This window comes from Bufo bufo, chromosome 8, assembly GCF_905171765.1.
Source record: "Bufo bufo chromosome 8, aBufBuf1.1, whole genome shotgun sequence".
Classification (NCBI taxonomy): Eukaryota; Metazoa; Chordata; class Amphibia; order Anura; family Bufonidae; genus Bufo; species Bufo bufo.
Genome location: NC_053396.1, coordinates 12566031 through 12590313, shown reverse-complemented (window position 1 = coordinate 12590313; position 24283 = coordinate 12566031). Strand labels below are relative to the sequence as shown.

The 24283-nt window shown below is 49.6% G+C and overlaps 1 protein-coding gene across 1 annotated transcript; it reads right to left on the bottom strand.

Annotated features, from left to right (window-relative positions):
• Window positions 1-221: 221 nt before the first annotated feature.
• GDI1 (GDP dissociation inhibitor 1) lies at window positions 222-18716 on the bottom strand. Its single transcript, XM_040405019.1, has 11 exons — window positions 18503-18716; window positions 11241-11348; window positions 11021-11120; window positions 5699-5833; window positions 5179-5377; window positions 4806-4937; window positions 3635-3734; window positions 2889-3060; window positions 2636-2780; window positions 2260-2314; window positions 222-402 (listed from the first exon to the last, which is right to left on the bottom strand). The coding sequence occupies exons 1-11, from the start codon at window positions 18545-18547 to the stop codon at window positions 250-252; spliced, it is 1344 nt and encodes a 447-aa protein (XP_040260953.1). The 5' UTR covers window positions 18548-18716; the 3' UTR covers window positions 222-249.
• Window positions 18717-24283: the final 5567 nt, after the last annotated feature.

Below are 24283 nucleotides of genomic sequence, written 5' to 3'. Positions count from 1 at the left end.
CCAGGACTTAAAAAGTTAACCTGGAATCACGAGGACGAAAAGGGAAAATGGAAGCTTTAGCAAATATGTCCCCCCCTCCCCCTTTCCTATGCCTCCTCCATTTCCAGCTTTATCCTAAGACATGATTCCCCGACATGCTTGTCTAAACCTTCCGACTGCCCCTCCTGTCCAACACACCCTAGTTGTTTTATCAGTTGTACCTTACTGCTAACCCACCCACCCCCGATCCGACAGCCCCCTTCCCCACGTTCACTGGTCTTCTTCCCCGTAAACGTCGTTTTGCTTGCGCTTCATATTCTCGAAATCAAAGTCTGTTCCGGTCATTCTCTTGTAGATATCTTTGATGTCGTTGCACGTGGTCTCAAAGTGCGTGGTGGCGTCGTAGGAACAGGAGCAGAACACCTGCAGCAGAGAGAACAAGAAGCGGGTGAGGTCACAAGACCGCGGAGCGTCCGTACCGCCGTCCCAGGCTTTAGTGCAGTCTGAGCTGAGAAAATTATCCCTCTTAAAGGGGTTATCCAACCCCCTTAATGCCTAGGCCCCTTTAGATAGGTTATACTTACCCCACTCCCCGGCGTCGCTTCAGAAGCCCGCCGCTGCATCTCTCTGTCCCGCGGATCAAAACATCCGGGAGAGGGTTAGCCAATAGCAGGCCGCGACGTGGATGAGCCTTCCTATTGTCGCTGGTGGTTCTAGGGAGGCACGTCCCCCTCGCGGCCTGCTATTGGCTGCCCCCCCCCCACCGTATGTTTTGATCTGTGACGGTGGCCGTGTGGGGAGCGTTGCGAGTGCCGGGGTAAGTATAACCTAATAGAGGGGCCCGGGCATTGGGGGGGTCATTATAGGGGTTGGATAACCCCTTTAATTCAGGCTCTAATAGAATTCAATGGCAAATGCCAAAGTGCATGTCACAAGCAGGTCAGACAAGAAAAAATCTGCCATGCTGAAAATCCACAATGAATACACGGCGCAATCTGCGGATCCGTTGCGGATGCTCCTGCACATTTACCTCAGATTTTACCCTATGCATTAAAAATCCTGCAGGACGGTCTCCACGTGACTTGTTTTCTGCGGCCTGTGGATGATTGTAATTTGGTAAAGTCGAATCCACTCTGATGCTGCAGACTTGCTGCCCAGAATGCCACAGCAGAAAATCTGCATCTTTAAAGTGGGTTTTCTCGGATCCTACAGGGTTTTTAGGGTCGCCCACTCGGGCAACCCCAGTAAAGGGCCAAAAAAAGCAACAAATGAATGGATTCTCACCTGTTGTGCTCTGGTGCTCGCTGCTATTTGTTTTTCTGGCAGGAGCGTTGACATTCTGTGCATACAGTTCACCGCTGCAGCCACTCACTGGCCTCAGCAGAAACATCCAATGCATGGCTACGGCCGGCGATTGGCGGCAGCGGTGACCTCTGCACAGCGGGAGGACCGGAGCACAGCCCTCAAAGAAACAGAGGAGAAACGGACGAGTATCCATTCATTTGTTATTTTGGGCAATTTACCGGGGTTGCTTGACTGTTAGATAACACGTAACTTCTGCTGTGAACATGGCCAGAACTATTCCTCTCCCTGGAGCATGTGCAGATGAGATGGATTTAGGGCTCCTTCACACGAGCGGGTAATAAGAGAGCCAAGCCCCGCTCCGGACAGCAGAGACACGGAGCACTAACATGATCGATAATGCTCTTTGCCTCCCTGTGATCTTTTTACTACAAAATGACAGCGAGATAAAGTTGTCGCTGTGATTTTGTAGTAAAAAGATAACAGGGAGGCACGGAGCATTATCAATCATGTTAGTGCTCCGTGTCTCTGCTGTCCGGAGCGGGCTTGGCTCTCTTTCACGCAGCGGATTCCACGCACGCGGCATCCGCTCGTGTGAAAGAGCCCTTAGGCTTCTGCATGGGAGAGGAATCCTTCTAACTCCATCCACAGCACCTTCATGGGCTGCAGAAGTGATGTTCCATCCTTAGACCAGACAGGACACCTGGTGAAGGATATGATATTGGATGGAAGCAGGATTTTCAGAAAACCAGATCCGCACAACTCTGCGACATTTAGTATACAAACTTTCTTCTACAGGCGAGTGATGAGTAATTAAGGTGGATTTTCGGGACCAACTGCGTCCTAGAAAATTCATTTCCGATCTGCTACATATCTGTACAGTACTAGACCACCGAATATGGTTATTTCACAGCAGATTTCACCCTCTGTGAAGTGAATTTTACCAGAGATCCACCACATCTGTCCTCAACCACTCACCTGACTTTCTGAGCCATCTTCAGTGGGTTCATACAGATCGCTGATAGCAACAAATCTGCAATGAGAATATATATAGTTGAGATCAAACTGCACTACAGACATTGATTCCGTCACTGAAAACGACACCAAAAGACCTTGATCTGTTACAAGTCCCCTCATGAGACCTACAGAGGAGAACAGACGCATTCTGATCCCTGGCTTTTCTTAGCCGAGTGTTTGTATGAGCCACATCACTGCCGCCTCTACTACACTGGGATCTACTGGTCACGAGTTTAAGACTCCGTGAGGCCTATGTCTAAGTTGTAGAATTCTAAAAGAACGCGCCCGGTCCTATATCCCTTCCAGTCACCCTGTAAATGCACTGTCCTGTCCTTACTTCTGATCTATAGGCTCCAAGAGCTCCAGTGCCGGTTCAATCTCCTTCTCGGGCTCAGTTGTCTCCACCGTGGTGCTGACGATAGCAATGTATTTCCCTTGTGCTGCCACGTTGTGTGCATACGAAATCATGCAGACATAAATATCTGTAGGGGCAGATAAAGAGTTAAAAAAAATCAGTGGCCACAGTTAACAACTCCTCCGCGGGACATTTCCATGCCACGTTGTATAATATCCACAGCCCCCCCTCTTACCAGATTTCCTGTTGACCTGGTTCTGTGGGATGATAATTTGGCAAGAGTTGGCATCATTGGTGTTCTTGATGGGATGGCTGAGGACGCAGATGACGCGGATCACCTGACCAGCCTTGCGCACTCGGTCGGAAACATAGCTGGGGTCACAGATCAGCTGCTTGCAACGCGCCACCTAAGAAAAACAGCCGGCAAGGTGCGTAAAAATGCACGCGCCCAATAGTGCACAACCACAGATACTGCAACATGAATGGGGCTGAGCTACAATACCAGACACAGCCCACGGACAAGAGTGCCACTGCTTCTAGAAGATAAAGAGCACGCCTAGCTCTAAACCCACGCAACCAGGTGAAAGTACATTTTTGGCACCATGCAAGCACAGGAAGACCATACAAGCTCCATGTAGATCCCCCTTGGTTGCATCAAAACCACTAGCCTGACTATGACTCTCATGTCCTCTGTTTGAATGGATTGGCTTTCAAGAATTCCCAATTCTGCTCCTAGTCTATGGGACTGCAGACAATAAGCGAGCGCTGTACTCCGTAGAGTTTGACTGGAGTGTCACTACACAAACTGGGCCCATACAGGGGACACTGGGCCCATACAGGGGACACTGGACCCCTGTTCTCGCCAGCGCCTGTGGATAGGTGATAAATTGCTATTCTGTGACAACCTCTACTAAAACACTTAACTTATGCCCATACACTGCTCAGATAGCCCACCTACCTCTAGTTACACCCAGAACTTACCTCCCCTTCTGACTTTACTCCAACAACTTTTCCTTTCTCCATCACAATCTCGTCCACGCACTTGTTTAACATGTACGTCCCGCCGTAGATGGCACTGAGCCTGCACGGAGGGAGGTGGAAGGAAGAGCAGTATTAGCTTCATTCACTGAGATGGATGAGGATGGATTAACCCTTTAAATCCTGCATTCATAACCGGTCCATTTCACAAGACAACTTTATGCATTGGCCCTAAACATCTCTCATTCAGACTGGTCATGTAGTACTCCATCGCCAACAAATGTAGTTTCCTAAGTATACTCTGCGGTGAATAAATCCATTGGGCCTGACGCATTTTTAGTTTTTAGCTTGGGGATTCCTTTAAAGCGGTATTCCCATCTGAAAATGTCTGATAAGTGCGAGTCTCACCTGTAGAACCTGCTCCTATCTCAAGAACAGGCCCCCATCATAATCAAGAGCAAACAGTGCATGCGTGGCATCCTTTAAATTCACTGCTATGGGACGAGCGAGCGCACTCGTCTGATTTTTGGAAGTGAATGGAGATGAAACCACACAAGCGTGGCCACCCCTCCATTAACCCTAGGCACGTTTGCGTTCCTGTCGAGAGAGGAGCGGTTCACAAAAGTGGAACCTACCGTATCGATATGCCATAAATCAGCGGTCCCCAACCCAGGACTGATTGTTTGCCGGGCCGCGGCAATACAGAGGAGCGGAGACGTGCACATCACACACAGCGCGCAGCCGTACAGCGGGGAGGAAGGAGAGCGTTCCTTCCTTTCAACTGTGATGCCGGCCAGCCACTGCCACCAATGAGAGAGTGTGCGGAGGAGGGGAGGGACTGTGGCCACTGTGCCACGAATGATAATTAACCAGAAAACTTTCATGGGTCTGGACTTTTCTTAACTAAGTAGCAGGACATGTAGCGAGGCACCCAGGGATCTCCATGCACTTACTATTATTCCTGGGCGCTGCTCCGTTCTCCTGCTGTGGCCCCCGTTACCTTCTCCCACGCTGTATGCTAATTACTACTATCGGAACACCAGGGAGGAGACATCAGCTTCTCTCCCTTGGCGTTCCTTCTCCCTGGCTGTAGCGCTGTCCAATCACTGCGCAGAGCGTCACAGCCAGGGAGAAGGAACCTGTATAACACCAGCAAACGTAAGATTTCCCCCACCTGGCAAATCCTTGAGGCAGCTCACCCAGTCCATACAGAGGGTACAGATAGGGGCTCTTTCCGTATCTTGCCAGGGATTCGCTGTACAGCTTGATGCGATTGATGGTTTCCAGGCATGTCTGATCCAGATAACTAAAAAAAAGTGACGCAGAACAGTGGTGAGGGGAGCAGATCCGTATATACTTGGAAGCCATATTACACCATGCATTAGTCCTTATAAGTTACAGTCACTTGTCATAAAAGTGCAGCCATTTTGAAGAACTAATGCACTTTTCTGATCAATTCCCTAAGATTTGGCAATGTCACTGAATCACTAGGCATAAAACATGAGACCAAAGTAATGGATAAAGTGCGCGTGGCGCATCCCACTTACTCGTCGGTTCTATAGAGCGCCAGAGCGTGGCCTGTGAAGTCAATGACATCCTGCCCCAAGTCGAATTTCTTGTACACATCTCGCATGGTGGTGCTTTTCGGATCTACCCCTTCGAACGTCTTTGAGTCGTTCTCGTCGAAGTTGGCCACGAAGACCAGAAACTTGCGGAAGCGGCGTTTCTCAAACATCCCCATGAGGTCTGCAAAACGGAGACTGAAGGTAAAATCGACACCAGATCAGCGGCAGATATAAAATCTAAGGCAATGTTGTGTGCCGTAGTGTACAGCAGGTGTCAGCAACCTCCGCCAGGCCAGATGTTGTGAAACTACAACTCCCAGCATGCTTCATTCACTTCTATGGGAGTTCAGAGAGCAGCAAAGCAAGTGTGCATGCTGGGAGTCGAAGTTTCACCGCGGACGGAGTGCAGGAGATTGCTGATTCTAGGTGTGGGGGGTCAGGTTCCTCGAGGAGCGCTGTGTCCTGGGTACTTTTTTCCTTACAATTGCGGGTGACTACTTACTGGAGGCCAGGGCCTCGGTTTCGGTGGATGGGACCTTGTAGATCTTCCCTCCTTTGTACACGAAGCTTCCCTCAACGACTTTGAAGTCCAGGTAGCGAGTGACCTCAGTGTACAGCAGCATCTTCACCAGCTGGCCTGCAAATGGATAGAACAGGGTTATCACCACCACAACTCCCAGCAGGACGCCCTGAGATCAGGGTATCGAGAGGAGGCCTTAGCCAATTGCAATATGAACTGGCAAAAGCAAAACATCCTGCTGTGATTGTCAGGACCCTCCTGCTTATGATGTATACTGTAGACCCCCATCATGAGCACTAGTGGCCCAGCAAGAGACCACAGAAGCTGCAGGGAGGTCAAACTCCTTCATGTCCACCCCTGATTGCAGGTGGAGTGTTTTTTGTTGTAACGCAGCTATCCTGTCGGTAATATCATAGGATCGGCTTTGTTAGTTCCTCTCACTGCTGCAATAAAAGCCACTCCACCTGCTAGGTACATGTTACGCCAGTTCTGCACTATTGACACATTAGTGAGAGCAAACAAGATATTGAATTGTAAGGAGTGAGGAACACTGTTGGTTTTGCTTGCACTAGCGATTAGTTATATCGTTTTGTGGGGAAATTCTTCAGTCTGCAATATTCATTCATCCTTCTCTGCCCAGAATTCAGTTTACAACCTGCTCCTAGTTTCAAACTTCTCATGCCGACATGTCCCTCCCATGCTTGATCGGTGCATCCAGGATGCTGCTGCCTTCACTAGCTCTCATGTACACAGCACAGCTTCATTACTGGACTGCTTAGTCCTTCTAATGCAACACCGGTGTAATCACTCTGGTTGGTAGCAAGCTAGGCTTACCCCATAGGTTCTTTACCAGGGCCCACCAGAAGGCTTGGCTTCAAGGGACTGAGGTTACGCATGCGGAGTAAGGTAGCAGAAAAACTGGTGTGAGCTCGCTAGAAGCAGACCTACCAGAATGACTGGGGCTGCAAAGATTAACGAGGGGTTAATCCAGAAACGAGCCACAGTGAGAATACAAGGAAAATCAGTGGAAGCCAAATCAGCAGATAAGGGGTTAATCAAGAAAACAAGCCACAGTCCGATTACCAGGAGGGCAACACAAATTACACTCTGGACATTTTTAATGAAGACTATGGAAAAAGTTGCTTTTAGGAAGCAATCAATCAAAAAAATAAAATAAAATCATTGCAAATGTGTCTAAAGGGACATTGGTTGAAACTGACGTCTAAAGCAAGGGCCGGAGGGGCCCGACACTACGATTCTCCATACGTGGTGTTCTTTGGATCCCGGTGTCCAGCATTAGGCATAACGCGGAGTATAAGCTGTACCCAATGTGTTCCTTTTATATTATTTCTATTGTATTGAAAGCATGGAATAGAAAAAAAAAGGGAAAAACTCTTTTCTCTCCAAGACCCAAACTCTTCCGTGTTTACCCGCTCCTTTCCTCTATATACTGATTAGGGGTCAGGAGAGGATGCCGCTTCCTCCGGCTCGAGCAGAAGCAGGAAGCAGCTGGACACGGCAGACGATCCTGATAGGAATTTACACATAGGACCCTGGTATGACAAAAAAATGGGAAAAAGGGTCGGCCCTATATAAAGATATAGGGCAAAAAAATCCAGTTTGCTGAATTTATGGTTCCTCTGACAGTCCCTATAGACATTAAAGGGGTTTTACGGCAGGTAAGTCAGAAAGAGTTAAAAATACAATAAAAAGTCCAAGCAATACTCACCTTCCCCGATCCCCGACGCTGCTCTCCGCTTCCTGCCATAGCTCGACCTGTGATCGGCTGAGCCGGGACAGGAAATGCAGATCAGCAGGGACTGCAGCAGCGACGGAATCAGTGAATAAAGGTAGGTTCGCACAGGGGATCCCGACGCATATTCATATGGCCACGTTTTTTTTTTTTATTACCTTGGATAGGTGTCCGCACGTGGATTAGCCCCACTGAATGAGCCTAATCTGTGGTTGGATCCACAGCAAGACACTCTACAAATCTGTCTCTTCAGATTCCACGCAAATGCACGTCACATGTGAACACTCCACGATTTTGTTTTTAATTAACCATCTAGAAGACCCCTTAAACTAGTCATACGTGTTTGTTGGCGGATTCCACCTACCATCAGTCTAACATGTATGCATTTCTTCGGGAGATAAGCGGCATCCTATGTTTCTGGCAGCTGCTAATCCCTCAATGAAAAAAAACTAGTCTTACTAAACACAATTTATGAAGATTTTTACTACAGTTTTTGACCCCTTTTTGTGACTTTTTAAAATCCCGTGTGACAATGATTTGTCGCAAAGGCGTTTTTACGCGGTGGCGGGGGTATGGCAGGAGCCGGGACTTCGGCCCTGACAAATTTACTAACTTTTAGGCCTGGGTGTAAAAGAGGAGGGGAGACTACTGCATTTAGGGGCTGGAATAGTTTTCACTCCGGGCACAGACTGCAAATCCTCTGGCAGCGCAGAGCGGAAACAAAGACTTTATAAATGACCCCCAATGTTTATAGGAGTGTGGGGGCTCGACAGACTTCTCAGCCAAACATCTGGTGCTGGATGAGATTCCGGCCGCGTTTTGCAGTTCTGTGGCCCTTTCTTTCCTCGGTGGGTGAGACAGCCCCTTCCCCCACCACGTGGCGCTAATCTTCGTGCTGACTGCACACATGTGAGCGGATCCACACAGCTGTAATCTAGGGATTTCCTCTTCGTGTTGCACAATTCGCCTTCCTGTTTTTTTCGAATGGGGAAACCTTACAATTGGCTTCTTCCTCCCGGTGTCACGGCCTTTGGTTTTTGCTGTGACACTGTTGCCACACTTGTTGCTGTGAGAGCATGCGGTGGCAATGTCTCGGCCTTCTGGGTGATTGCTGGGATATGGTTGCCACGCATGCTGTTGCCACGGTGGATTGGTATGCTTGTGTGTGCACTTCCCCTTTAAGCGGCTTCCTTCCCTTGTCTGGCGTTGGAAGGGTTAACTCCCTTTCTAGTGAATCACAAATAAAGGCTCCGCAGTCACGTGCCTTCGAATGAGGGTGCAGCATGTATTGCCTGCCGTTTTCGGCATACATGCGCGTTCTTCGGAGGGAGAGCGTTATGGGGTTCACTGATAACGGCGCGGTTGGTGGCTTATTCCCCGCCACCTTGCTAACCGTGTCCGTGTTGGTGACCCCTCGTCCCTCTCAGGGTTCCTTGCTCTGGTCGTCGGCTGGCAGTATTCCTTGGTATACCTGCTCGCTGCTGGTCCGGGAATGTCCGCTGGCAGCGACCTGGAGTAGGAACGTTCTCCTGATTTGGACGCGGTGTCCAGTGTCCCTCCTCCAGACTGCTTTGGTGGCTGGCTGCCTGAGACCTAGGTGTCGGTCCAGGTAGGTTGGCGGCAGTTCTGGAGGGAGATACGGGTACCTGTCTGGCAGTGCCTACCGTTGCCCTTTCCTCCAGACTGCTTTGGTGGCTGGCTGCCTGAGACCTAGGTGTCGGTCCAGGTAGGTTGGCGGCAGTTCTGGAGGGAGATACGGGTACCTGTCTGGCAGTGCCTACCGTTGCCCTTTCCTCCAGTCTGCTTTGGTGGCTGACGACCTGGGACCTTTGTGACGGTCCAGGTTTGTTGGCGGCAGTTCTGGAGGGAGACACTGGTGGTTATCAGGCATTGCCTCGCCAGCTTCCCCTTTTCGGTTGGGGGGGGCTTTGAGGGGTGGGAGTGTCACGACCCTTGGTTAAGTCGTGACTCTTTGTCTACACGTGCGGCTGCCGTTGGCAACGGTGTTTGCATGTGAGGCATTTTCCCTGGGTTGTGGTGTTTCCCCATTTTTGTGGTGGTTGTGACCTCTGACCTCTTCATATGTTGCTGCCTGAGGTCAGAGTTTGCTTGTCAGCCTGTGTTGGAGCTTTGCTCGCCGGCTGTATGTTTGATGTCTCTGTGAGCCACCCTTATTTGTGATCCTGTTTCCTTTGCTGTGTCAGTTTGTCCCATCCGGTGTGTTTCTGTTTTCCCTCCCCCACCTGGTGTATGTAGTTTTGGTGTGGTCCCTGTTCCCTGCTTTCCTGCGTTGCAGCGAACGCCGAGGCACGGTGGGGGGTTCCCCCCGCTCCCCGCCGTGACACCCGGCCTGTGGTCAGTATGAGTGTAGACACAACCGTCGTACATTGAGGTAGGGTACTTAAAGGGGTTCAGGACACTCATGCTTATCCTCAGGTCATCAATATCAGATCAATGGGGGTCTGACTTTCGGCACCCCTGCTAAACTGCAGTCATGCGACTGCTGCGTCCTCTTTATCATTTGCCTTGGTCGGTCTACTGAGTAGCAGCTTTACCCGTTCACCTGAATGGAACGAAGCTGCTATATCCTACTAAGTAGACGGCACGCAGGTAGATGGACTGAGCTACTTTACACAATGAAGATGCTGCAGCGAGTACCTGGACTCTTTGAACTGCTGACCCACTGATCTATGCAAGTGCTCCGTCCTCTTTATCATTTGCCTCGGTGGGGCTACTCAGTAGCAGCTTCGCCCGTTCACCTAAATAGAATGAAGCTTCCATATCCTACTAAGTAGACGGCATTCAGGTACTGTATAGAACGAAGAGGCTGCAGCAAGTACATGGCCTCATCGAACTGCTGACCCACTGATCTATGCGAGCGCTGCATCCTCTTTATCATTTGCCTTAGGGGGGGGGCTACTCAGTAGCAGCTTCGCCTGTTCACCTGAATGGAATGAATTTGCTATATCCTACTAAGTAGACAGAATACAGGTAGATGGACCGAGGTACTATAAACAACGAACAGGCTGCAGTGAGTACCTGGCCCGTTCAAACTACTGACCCACTGATCTATGCAAGTTCTACATCCTCTTTATCTTTTGCCTTGATTGGTCTACTCAGTAGCAGCTTCGCCCGTTCAACCCTACTAAGTAGACGGCACGCAGGTAGATGGACTGAGGTACTATAAACAACGAACAGGCTGCAGCGAGTACCTGGCCCCTTCGAACTGCTGACCCACTGATCTATGAGAGTGCTGCGTCCTCTTTATCATTTGCCTTAGGGGGGGCTACTCAGTAGCAGCTTCGTCTGTTCACCTGAATGGAATGATGCTGCTATATCCTACTAAGTAGACGGCACGCAGGTAGATGGACTGAGGTACTATAAACAATGAAGAGGCTGCAGAAAGCACCTGGCCCCTTCGAACTGCTGACCCAATGATCTGATAAGGATGATCCTGAGGACAGGCCATTTGTTTCCTGAAAAAAGGGACTAGGGTATAACCCATGGGGCCGGGAGGTAGAAGCAGGAGCCCTATAACACTACTGACTCACCATTAGCCATAAGAAATTTGGGGATCAGATCCACGTTCCAGTCACGTCCCCTGCCCATGCTCTCAGCAGGTCCATCTGGGATCTCAAACCTTTTGTAGAGCTGGAGATAAAACACAAGGATCATGTTAAGGAGGAAACTTAATAAGAGACGGAAAAGAGGATACAACCTCCATGTACAAGGAGGAAGGGACCTTAATGTATATGGTGTCGTGGCCTGTACCTCCTCCAGTGGGGTGATTGAGGAGCTCTCTCCCCCATAGTACGGGTTCCTGTCCATGTGCAGAACTTTCTTTCCATTAACAGACATGATGCCGGACAAAATACATTCCTGAAAAGTGGAAGAAGAAAAATATGAGCTGCTTGATACTGTACGGAGTCTCATAACAATGTTCGGTCAGTAGCATCTAGAATACATAGGACGGGATCTTAGGAGATCTGACGTGGTCCCTTACGTCCACTAGAAGTCATATGCACAAGCAAACCAGCACTATATGCAGCAGCACCCTGCTCCAAGACACATGTAAAAGGTGGAAACTCTGTGTCGGGCCCATCTACAAGTGACAAGGGGCTTCTGCAGACGGGACCTACACTATCAGACTTGCCTCTCCTGGGCCTAGGCCTGCAACATTCAGGCAATGTAGGATCTAACTATACTATGCTCTAAGGATAGACCTTGGACGGATGGGCAGGAGTGCGCGGGCATACGTATGGAGCTGTTACACACTGCGTGGTAGCCGGCACCGGTGCTCAATCTCATATTGTGTGGAGGTGGTAGGAGCAGAGGGGGAACTAGAACCAGGAGGGGGCTCCAGTGCAAGAATAAAGCTGGTGCGGGTCACTAAGTGATTCTCTATAATTATAACCATGTTACGGTGTGATTCTCTATAGTGATGACATCTTACATACTGTGTGATTCTCTATAGTGATGCCTGTAACAGCGGCTGCTCTGCGCCGCTGTTCCCCTGCTAACCCCTGCGGTCCCGGGCGCCGTGCTTAGCGGTGATCTGTGGCCAGAGCTTCCCATTCACCGCTGCAGCTGTGGGCTCTGTCTGTGTAGGTGCTGTGGTTCTGAGGATCCGCTCCACAGTTTCATCTCAGCCCTGGCCACAGCATGCTTGCTGCTGTTTTTTTGCAGCACTTCGTTAAAGGGAACCTGTCACCTGGATTTTGTGTATAGAGCTGAGGACATGGGTTGCTAGATGGCTGCTAGCACATCCGCAATACCCAGTCCCCATAGCTCTGTGTGCTTTTATTGTGTAAAAAAACCGATTTGATACATATGCAAATTACCCTGAGATGAGTCCTGTCCCTGACTCATCTCAGGGACAGGACTCATCTCAGGGTAATTTGCATATGTATCAAATCGTTTTTTTTACACAATAAAAGCACACAGAGCTATGGGGACTGGGTATTGCGGATGTGCTAGCGGCCATCTAGCAACCCATGTCCTCAGCTCTATACACAAAATCCAGGTGACAGGTTCCCTTTAAGGGCCGGCGTGCGTCACTTCCTGGGTTTTATGGGTTAGGTCATGTGACCTCCCTGACCAATCCTATCCCTCATGCGCATATATAAGTGGCTCAGCCCCCTTCCCAGATGCCTCAGTGTCAAGGTCCTTGTGTTTTGCTAAAGATCCTGATACTCACGTGTGTTCCTGACTTGTACTTCATTCCTGGATTCTGCTAACCGTCTGATCCCTGCCTGCTTGTCTCGACTCTCCTGTTGCTGATCCGGATTGCCTGACCTGTACCTGTGCCGCCTGCCCTGACCTCTTGCCTGTCTGACTACGCCTCTGCCTCATCCTTCGGTCCTGCACTGTTGCTCATGGTAACGACCCCGCCTGCCTGACTACGCTTGTACTTCTGTTACCTTTCTCAGGTACCTCCTGGTCCACCTGGACCAGCTGCCTCATGTGTCTACCCTCCTCAAGAGGTAGCGACCTGTGTTCCCCTCGGGAACGTTTATCCCCATCATCAGGGGTACTGTGAAGAATCGAGGGGTTCACTGAGACAACGCTCTTAGGGGAGGTAGGACACGTGGCACAGTGGGTTCACACCCGCTGGTTCGTGACAGTACACTGAGGCCACGGACCCCGCTGGTCACCCCAAGCCTGTCGTTCAGGAATTATTACATGAAGTGAGGCACCAGAGCGAACGTCAGGATGTCATGATGCAGTTCATGCAAAATGTTGCTACTTGTCTGGATGCCATCTCTTCTCCAGCTACTGCAGGGTCGCCAGTCGCTGCTACTCCTGCTATTCCCTCACCGGTGAATCCGGATTTGTGTGCCGCCAGTGTGCAACTCCCGCTGCCATCACTCTATGGTGGAGATCCAAAAACCTGTTGTGGATACCTGAACCAGTGCCTGATCCACTTTGAGTTGCATGGGCAGAAGTTTCCCACTGAGCGGTCCAAAGTTGCCTTCATTGCGTCCCTGCTGTCTGATGAGGCACTTGCTTGGGCAAATCCTATTTGGGAACATGGAGGTCCAGAGACCACTAATCTGCAGACTTTCCTGGCTACCTTCTGGCTGGTGCTTGAAGAGCCCGGCCGCACGTCCTCCGCTACATCAGCTCTGCTGCGTCTACGGCAGGGTTCCTCGTCTGTGGGTCAGTACGCTATCCAATTTCTTACCCTGGCTGCCGAACTTGCATAGAACAATGAGGCTCAACTGGCGGTGTTCTGGAGGGCCTTTCTGACCAGATTAAGGATGAATTAGCTGGTCGCGAAGGTCCGTCTACTCTGAATGACCTGATCACCTTGGCCACAAGGATAGATATGCGTTTCAGAGTACGTTCTAAGGAGGTCGCATGCACCAGAAGACCACCTCGTTTGGCTTCATCCTTCCAGAGTCCGGTTCTTCCTCTAGTGTCCACCCCATCTGGAGAGCCCATGCAAATAGAGCGCCTTTGATTGCCTGACCAGGAACGTTTACGCCACAAAGCAGAGAACCTGTCTAGGATTAGTTGGAGAGGTGGTCCTAGGCAAGGAGAAGTCCTCTCCGAAACTTTCAGTTCCGGTGACTCTCTCTCACAAGGGAGTCACACTGTCTGTGCCTGCATTCCTGGACTCTGGGTCTGCCGGTAATTTCATTCAGCAAGCTCTGGTCCATCAGTACCGGCTTCCTACCATCCGTCTAGAAAGGCCTCTGTCAGTGGCTTCGTAAATAGACTACAACTCCCTGAACTTGTGCTCTCTGTTACTATGCCTTTTAAGTTGCAAATAGGGGTTCTGCACTCAGAGATGATCTCCTTCTATGTGCTGCCAGCATCCGTGAATCCGGTTATCCTTGGTCTTCCCCGGCTGAGTCAGCACACTCCAGTTCTGGACTGGCACTCCGGTCAGATTCTGCGTTGGGGATCTTCCTGCCAGTCTACCTGCTTATCAGAGGTCCGACCTGCGTCCTTGCCTACTGTACCTGAAGACCTGCCTGGACTTCCGCAGCAGTATGCCAGTTTCGAGGATGTCTTCAGTAAGAAAGAGACCCTGCCTCCGCATCGTCCATATGATTGTACGATTGACCTTCTGCCTGGTGCCACTCCTCCTCGTGGTCAAGTCTACCCACTCTCACTTCCTGAGACCCAAGCGATGTCTGATCACGTCAAGGAGAATCTTGAGAGGGGGTTTATCCGGAAGTCTACTTCACCAGCCGGTGCTGGGTTCTTCTTTGTGCAGAAGAAAGATGGTTCCTTTTACGGCCCTGTATCGACTATCAGGGTCTGAATAAGGTCACAGTCAAGAATCGATACCCTCTTCCGCTAATCTCCGAACTCTTTCACAGGATCCGGGAAGCTACGGTCTTCACAAAATTCGACCTGCGTGGTGCATACAACCTTATCCACATTCGAGAGGGTGATGAGTGGAAGACTGCTTTCAACACTCGTGATGGACACTACTAGTATCTCGTCATGCCCTTCGGTCTGTGCAATGCTCCCGCAGTATTCCAGGAGTTGGTAAACGATATCTCCCGGGACCTGCTCTATGTCTGCATGATAGTGTACCTGGACGATATACTGATCTATTCTCCAGATTTGACCACTCACCGAAAGCATGTACGATTAGTTTTACAGCGGTTGAGAGAGAATCGACTTTATGCCAAACTCGAGAAATGCATCTTTGAAAAATCTACCATACCGTTCCTTGGATACATCATCTCGGATGCAGAAATTGAATGCAATGATGGGCTGCCCCCAGAGCTTCCCATTTACTCCTGCAGCTGTGGGCTCTGTCTGTGTAGATGCTGTGGTTCTGAGGATTCGCTCCACAGATTCATCTCAGCCCTGGCCACAGCATGCTTGCTGCTGTTTTTTTGCAGCACTTCTTTAAAGGCCGATGCGTATCACTTCCTGGATTTTATGGGTTAGGTCATGTGACCTCCCTGACCAATCCTATCCCTCATGCGCATATATAAGTGGCTCAGTCCCTTTCCCAGATGCCTCAGTGTCAAGGTCCTTGTGTCCTGCTAAGGTGCCTGATATTCACGTGTGTTCCTGTATTCCTGACTTGTACTTCGTTCCTGGATTCTGCGTCTGATCCCTGCCTGCTTGTCTTGACTCTCCTGTTGCTGATCCGGATTGCCTGGCCTGTACTTGTGCCGCCTGCCCTGACCTCTTGCCTGTCTGACTACGCCTCTGCCTCATCCTTCGGTCCTGCACTGTTGCTCCTGGTAACGACCCCGTCTGCATGACTATGCTTGTACTTCTGTTACCTTTCTCAGGTGCCTACCCTCCTCAAGAGGTAGCGACCTGGTGTTCCCCTCAGGAAAGTCTATCCCCACCATCAGGGGTACTGAGAAGAATCGAGGGGTTCACTTAGACAACGCCCTTAGGGGAGGTAGGACACGTGGCACAGTGGGTTCACACCCGCTGGTTCATGACAATGCCATTACTGTGTGATTCTCTATAGTGATGTGTGATTCTTTATAGTGATGCCATGCTACTATGTGATTCTCTATAATTATATCTATGTAACTGTGTGATTCTTTATAGCAGGGATACTCAACCTGCAGCCCTCCAGCTATTGCAAAACTACAACTCCCACCGTGCCCTGCTGTAGGCTGTCTGGGCATGCTGGGAGTTGTAGTTTTGCAACAGCTCTATAGTGATGACGTTACTGTTTTATTCCCTAGTGATGCCATGTTACTGTGTGATTCCATATAATGACTCCATGTTACTGTGTGATTCCATATAGTGACTCCATGTTACTGTGTGATTCCATATACTGACTCCATGTTACTGTGAGTCTCTATAGTGACTTCATGTTACTGTATGATTCTCTATAGTGACTCCATGTTACTGTGTGATTCTCTATAGTGACTCCATGTTACTGTGTGATTCCATATACTGACCCCATGTTACTGTGTGATTCCATATAGTGACTCCATGTTACTGTGTGATTCCATATAGTGACTCCATGTTACTGTGTGATTCCATATAATGACTCCATGTTACTGTGTGATTCCATATAGTGACTCCATGTTACTGTGTGATTCCATATACTGACTCCATGTTACTGTGAGTCTCTATACTGACTTCATGTTACTGTATGATTCTCTATAGTGACTCCATGTTACTGTGTGATTCTCTATAGTGACTCCATGTTACTGTGTGATTCTCTATACTGACTCCATGTTACTGTGTGATTCCATATAGTGACTCCATGTTACTGTGTGATTCCATATAGTGACTCCATGTTACTGTGTGAGTCTCTATACTGACTTCGTTACTGTGTGATTCTCTATACTGACTCCATGTTACTGTGTGATTCTCTATAGTGACTCCATGTTACTGTGTGATTCTCTATAGTGACTCCATTTTACTGTGTGATTCCATATAGTGACTCCATGGCACTGTGTGATTCTCTATACCAGTGTTTCCCAACCAGTGTGCCTCCAGCTGTTGCAAAACTACAACTCCCAGAATGCCTGGACAGCCTTTGGCTGTGCGGGCATGCTGGGAGTTGTAGTTTTGCAACAGCTGGAGGCACACTGGTTGGGAAACACTGCTCTATACTGACTCCATGTTACTGTGTGACTCTCTATAGTGACTTCATGTTACTGTGTGATTCTCTATAGTGACTCCATGTTACTGTGTGACTCTCTATACTGACTCCATGTTACTGTGTGACTCTCTATAGTGGTTCCATGTTACTGTGTGATTCTCTATACTGACTCCATGTTACTGTGTGATTCTCTATACTGACTCCATGTTACTGTGTGATTCTCTATACTGACTCCATGTTACTGTGTGATTCTCTATACTGACTCCATGTTACTGTGTGATTCTCTATAATTATATCTATGTAATTATATCTATGTAACTGTGTTGTAACAGCTCTATAGTGATGCCATGTTACTGTGTGATTCCATATAGTGACTTTACTGAGAGAGTAGTGGATGCATTGAATAGCCTTCCTGCAGAAGTGGTAGCTGCAAATACAGTGGAGGAGTTTAAGCATGCATGGGATAGGCATAAGGCCATCCTTCATATAAGATAGGGCCAGGGGCTATCCATAGTATTCAGTATATTGGGCAGACTAGATGGGCCAAATGGTTCTTATCTGCCGACACATTCTAGGTTTCTATGACTCCATGTTACTGTGTGATTCTCTATAGTGACTCCATGTTACTGTGTGATTCTCTATAGTGGCTCCATGTTACTGTGTGATTCTCTATAGTGGCTCCATGTTACTGTGTGATTCTCTATAGTGGCTCCATGTTACTGTGTGATTCTCTATACTGACTCCATGTTACTGTGTGATTCCGTATAGTGACTCCATGTTACTGTGTGATTCTCTATACTGACTCCATGTTACTGTGTGATTCTCTATAGTGACTCCATGTTACTGTGTGATTCTCTATAGTGACTCCATGTTACTGTGTGATTCTCTATACTGACTCCATGTTACTGTGTGACTCCAGTCCCTGCTTTGTTACAAACCCTCCGTGCTGTTGCTGCGTGACAATGTGTCAGGCAGATTTGCATGGATTGATGTGTACAGCTGGATTTCCAGGATGTGAAATCCTCCCTGACAGTGAAACCTGAAGCCGGTGAGGGGGGCGGCCCTGCTGCAGCACATCCCCACCGGGGCACCCCCATAACCTACCAAACACACACCCCGATCCCCCCTCCTGGTGCCCGGTGCCCCTGTCACTTGCAGGGCGCTCTCCTAAAAGGGTGGGTTCTGCTTCGGCTGCAATTAACCTGTTCAGCACCAAGGAGAGAGCACGCCAAGGACAGCTGCATCCCTACAGGCCCCAGGGGCACCCCAAATACCTGGCAGAGGCGTTGGCATGGGCGCAAAAACTGCAAAATCGAAGCGATGGGCGCCAACCCCCAGGACATGGCAATGGATGCCAGGCAGGGCTGCATTACACATAATGCATGGTCTGTGCATGGGCATATCTACTGCAGGGCAGTGCCAGGGGATGGCATTACATGATGAGCCCCACCATGGCAGTGCCTGCTCCCCGGGCTATACTCACTGTCAGGCCGGTGCCCAGGACGATGACATCGTACTCCTCATCCATGGTGCAGGTGCCGGAGCAGGAGACGCCTCTGCCGAACACGACTCAGCAAAGCCGCAGCTGAGAATGGAATGGACCAAAGATGGCTGCACGACAGCACCGCCCAGTCCGCCTCCGCGACGACAAGTAGTCCGCCTCCCGCAGCCCCTGCTGTATTATCGGGCGTGGAGGGGAGAAGAGGGGTGGGTGAGGGGCTGGAGGAGGTCGGGGTGTAGCCGGGGGGAGCGCAGGGTCCGGTCCTTCAGTGTCGATGGAGCGGGGAGGTCTGTCATGTGAGGATGGACAGGGTGGATGACCTTGGTGATGCGGCTCCAGATGCGGATCACTGCGCGCCTGCATCATCCTCCTCTGTGGAGATGCTCCCGTGTCCTGTATCCGTCCGTGTTATATAACGGGATGTGAGGCCGGGGCCCCCCTGAGAGAAATGACCCCCTATAAATACTCCACAGAGAGGGATGACCCCCTATAGATACTCCACAGAGAGGGATGACCCCCTATAGATACTCCACAGAGAGACATGACCACCTATAAATACTCCACAGAGACATGACCCCCTATAAATACTCCACAGAGAGAAATGACCCCCTATAAATACTCCACAGAGAGGGATGACCCCCTATAAATACTCCACAGAGAGACATGACCCCCTATAGATACTCCACAGAGAGGGATGAGCCCCTAAAAATACTCCACAGAGAGGGATGACCCCCTATAAATACTCCACAGAGAGGGATGAGCCCCTATAAATACTCCACAGAGAGGGATGACCCCCTATAGATACTCCACAGAGAGGGATGACCCCCTATAAATACTCCACAGAGAGACATGACCCCCTATAGATACTCCACAGAGAGGGATGACCACCTATAAATACTCCACAGAGACATGACCCCCTATAAATACCCCACAGAGAGGAATAAGCCCCTAAAAATACTCCACAGAGAGACATGACCCCCTAGAAATACTCCACAGGGAGACGTGACCCCCTATAGATCCCCCCAAAGAGAAATGACTCCTTATAAATACCCCCAGAGAGAAATGACCCCCTATAAATACCCCCAGAGAGAAATGACTCCCTATAAATACCCCCAAAGAGAAATGACCCCCTATAAATACTCCACAGATAGACATGACCCCGTATAAATACTCCACAGAGAGACATGACCCCCTATAAATACTCCACAGAGAGAAATGACTCCATATAAATACCCCCCAGAGAGAAATAACCCCCTATAGATACCTCCCAAAGAGAAATTACCCCTATAAACACTCCCCAGAGAAAAATGACCCCCTAGAGAAAAATGACCCCCTATAAATACCCCCAGAGAGAAATGACCCTCTACAAATACTCCACAGAGAGAAATGACCCTCTACAAATACTCCACAGAGAGAAATGACCCTCTACAAATACCACACAGAGAGGAATGACCCCCTAGAAATACTCCACAGAGACATGACCCCCTATAAATACTCCACAGAGACATGACCCCCTATAGAAACCACCAAAGAGAAATGACCCCCTAGAAATACTCCACAGAAAGAAATGATCACCTATAAATACTTCCCAGAGAAAAATTACCCCCTATAGAAACTACCCAGAGAGAAAAGATGCCTATAAATACCCCTAAAGAGAAAAGATGCCTATAAATACCCCCTAAAGAGAAAAGACCCCCTAGAGATACCCCCAGAGAGAAATGACCCCTATAAATGCTCCAGAGAGAAATGACCCCTATAAATGCTCCAGAGAGAAATGACTCCCTATAGATACCCCCACAGAGAGAAAACCCCCTAGAAACAGCCCCCAAAGACAAATGACACCATATAAATACCCCCCTGAGAGAAATGACCCCCTATAGATTCCCCCCCAAAGAGAAATCACCCCCTAATAAATACCCCCAGAGAGAAATTACCTCCTAGAAATACCCCCCAGAAAAAAAATGTTCCCCTAGAAATACCCCCAAAGAGAAATGACCCCCAAGGTAGGTGACGCCCCCAAAGAGAAATGACCCAAGAGCCCCCATAAATACCCCCCCAGAGAGAAATGACCCCCTAGAAACACCCAGACAAATAGCGCATTATTCCGGTGTGCGTACGCTGATGTATGGCGGTTCGGGCGGAGCGGCCCCCTCGCAGCTCATGTGTCCCACATACGGCTCTGTGCACACTAACCATACTGTAGTGAAATAGTGACCACAGGTGGGCGGCACTGTACCCCGTGGTCTCACTCTAATACAGCAGATGTATGGGGTCACAGATGTCCTAGAATAAAGGCTCCGCTACCCACGTCCTTTACCGAAACGGCGGTGGTCCTGAGCCTATACTGGGCTAGAACTGGAAAACCCACCAATCTCTAGCCCCTATAGGCCCCAGAACCTTACAGGGGTTGTCCAGGATTACAAACACATGGCAACTTTTTTCCTAAAACAGCGCCACACCTGTCCATGGGTTGTGTCCGGTATTACAACTTAGCTCAGTACAGGTAGATGGTGGTACAATACATCTAGCATAGGAAGATAGCAGTAATGTCCATGTAGCCAAGGTAGATGGGGGTAAAATAAATGTAGCAGAGGAAGATGGCGGTACAATAAATGTAGCAGAGGAAGATGGCGGTACAATAAATGTAGCAGAGGTAGATGGCGGTACAATAAATGTAGCAGAGGTAGATGGCTATAGAATACATAAAGCACTGTTTGATAGTGGTACAGCATGTATAGTATAGGTAGATAGCGGTACAGCATGTATAGTATAGGTAGATAGCGGTACAATACATGTAGTACAAGTACAGTAGATGCCGGTACAATCCATGTAAGACAGGTAGATGGCGGTACAATACATGTAGCACAGGTAGAAGGGGGTACAATACATGTAGCACAGGTAGATGGCGGCACAATCCATGTAGCACAAGTAGATGGCGGTACAATCCATGTAGCACAAGTAGATGGCGGCACAATCCATGTAGTACAGATAGATGGCTGTACGATACATGTTGCACAGGTAAATGGCGGTACGATACATGTAGCACAGGTAGATAACGGTACGATGCAACTAGCACAGGTAGATGGCAGTACGATACATGTTGCACAGGTAAATGGCGGTACGATACATGTAGCACAGGTAGATGGCAGGACGATACATGTAGCACAGGTAGATTGCGGTGCAATCCATGTAGCATAGGTAGATGGCAGTACGATACATGTAGTACAGGTATATGGCAGTATGATCCATGTAACACAGGTACAGGTAGATGGCAGTACGATACATGTAGTACAGGTAGATGGCAGTACGATACATGTAGTACAGGTAGATGGCAGTACGATACATGTAGTACAGGTAGATGGCAGTACGATACATGTAGTACAGGTAGATGGCAGTACGATACATGTAGTACAGGTAGATGGCAGTACGATACATGTAGTACAGGTAGATGGCAGTACGATACATGTAGCACAGGTAGATGGCAGTATGATCCATGTAGTACAGGTAGATGGCAGTACGATACATGTAGTACAGGTGGATAGCAGTACAATCCATGTAGCACAGGTAGATGGCAGTACGATACATGTAGTACAGGTAGATGGCAGTACAATCCATGTAGCACAGGTAGATGGCAGTACGATACATGTAGTACAGGTAGATGGCAGTACAATCCATGTAGCACAGGTAGATGGCAGTACGATACATGTAGTACAGGTGGATAGCAGTACAATCCATGTAGCACAGGTAGATGGCAGTACGATACATGTAGTACAGGTAGATGGCAGTACAATCCATGTAGCACAGGTAGATGGCAGTATGATACATGTAGATGGCGGTAAGATACATGTAGCACAAGTAGATGGTGGCACAATCCATGTAGCACAGGTAGATGGCAGTACGATCCATGTAGCACAGGTGGATGGGGGTACCATACACCTACACAGAAGCCCCCCCCTAGAAGGCTGATCATGGCTTGTTATACTGACACTGGCAGGATGACGGGCGGAGGTGCTCACCCCGCTGCCAACATCCAGGCACATAGCTCATTATAACTTTATTACGGCTAGAATCAAAGGGCAATTATCCGGCTGCAGGACAACGGGCGCCTGCGATTCCTCTCCTCGAAGCCTTCCCCTGGATCTGACATCTGGAGAAATAGACCGCGCCCAATATCCTCCTGCCGGGCATTGCCAACAACCCAACAGCCACAGCGGAGAAGGTGTCCATTCACGTACAACGGCAGAGAAGGCATCCGTTCACATACAGCGGCAGAGAAGTCGACCGTTCACGTACAGCGGAAGAACAGGCGTTCATTCACATACAGCAGCAGAGCAGGAGTCCATTCACGTACTGCGGCAGAGCAGGTGTCTGTTCACATACAGCGGCAGAGGAGTTCATTCACGTACAGCGGCAGAGCAGTCGTCCGTCCACATACAGCAGCAGAGAAGGCGTCCATTCACGTACAGCAGCAGAGAAGGCGTCCATTCACGTACAGCAGCAGAGAAGGCGTCCTTTCACGTACAGCGGCAGAGAAGGCGTCCATTCACGTACAGCGGCAGAGAAGGCGTCCATTCACGTACAGCGGCAGAGAAGGCGTCCATTCACGTACAGCGGCAGAGAAGGCGTCCATTCACGTACAGCGGCAGAGAAGGCGTCCATTCACGTACATCGGCAGAGAAGGCGTCCATTCACGTACAGCGGCAGAGAAGGCGTCCATTCACGTACAGCGGCAGAGAAGGCGTCCATTCACGTACAGCGGCAGAGAAGGCGTCCATTCACGTACAGCGGCAGAGAAGGCGTCCATTCACGTACATCGGCAGAGAAGGCGTCCATTCACGTACAGCGGCAGAGAAGGCGTCCATTCACGTACAGCAGCAGAGAAGGCGTCCGTTCACATACAGCGGCAGAGCAGGCGCCCGTTCACGTACAGAGGAAGGACAGGCACGTCCCCTTCTCTGCCCATGCCTCACCCCCTTTTTTACATCTGGCGTGAGCATGGAAAAGTTGTAGATTTCAGCAAAAATAACCTTTGCACCACAATCTGCGACAGATATACACCAGAAAACAGGCGTATATCACTTGGTAAATGACCCCCAAAGTACTTCACGTAGGTGGATGCATTTTTTCCCCCAGGCCAGTGGCGCCCCCTGGTGACTGCAGTGATCGCACACCCCTAAAGCTGGTGCTTGGGACGGAGCTGCAGTGCCAGGCAGAGCCACAACGGGACCTTCTGGTTGGTGGGTTGTCGGACCCCCCATCAATCAGATATTCTGAATTATTCTGTGATTTTGCAAGACCTGGGAGCCAGAAGACCAGGACCACCATAGATGCAGCATATCCAATATTTCCCTCCAGAGTGGGCACCATAAGGACTGGTGGTTGGCACTTTCAATGGGGGCAGCATTGGCTCAGTGGTTGGAACGGTCGCCTGGCAGCTCGGTCTAAACCCAACCAGGACAGCCTGTGCAAATGGCCATAAAACCCCCCCCCCCCCCCCACATTAGGGGGCTTCCTGTGACACCATGTGAGATTAGAGTGTGAGCTCCACTGGTGCAGGGATCAATGTGACCCGTCCGTGTACAGCGCCTCTGCTATACAACGAATATTAATGAACACCCCCCACCAGAGGGGCCTCCATTCTCTAGGGCTGACCCCCTGCAGGGGTCAATGCGCCTTATGGCACCCTCCGCCCCCCGTACAGTCAGGGTGACAGATGTCCCTTTAATCATTACATCTGGCCCTTCCAGATCCTCCACACATCTA

Coding starts and splice junctions, on each gene's coding strand:
- GDI1 (XM_040405019.1), bottom strand. CDS start 18,547: ATGGATGAGGAGTACGATGTCATCGTCCTGGGCACCGGCCTGACA. Junction 5,834..11,020: donor CAAATTTCTTATGGCTAATG/GTGAGTCAGTAG, acceptor ATCCATTTGCAG/GCCAGCTGGTGAAGATGCTG. Junction 2,315..2,635: donor TTGGAGCCTATAGATCAGAA/GTAAGGACAGGA, acceptor TTCTCATTGCAG/ATTTGTTGCTATCAGCGATC.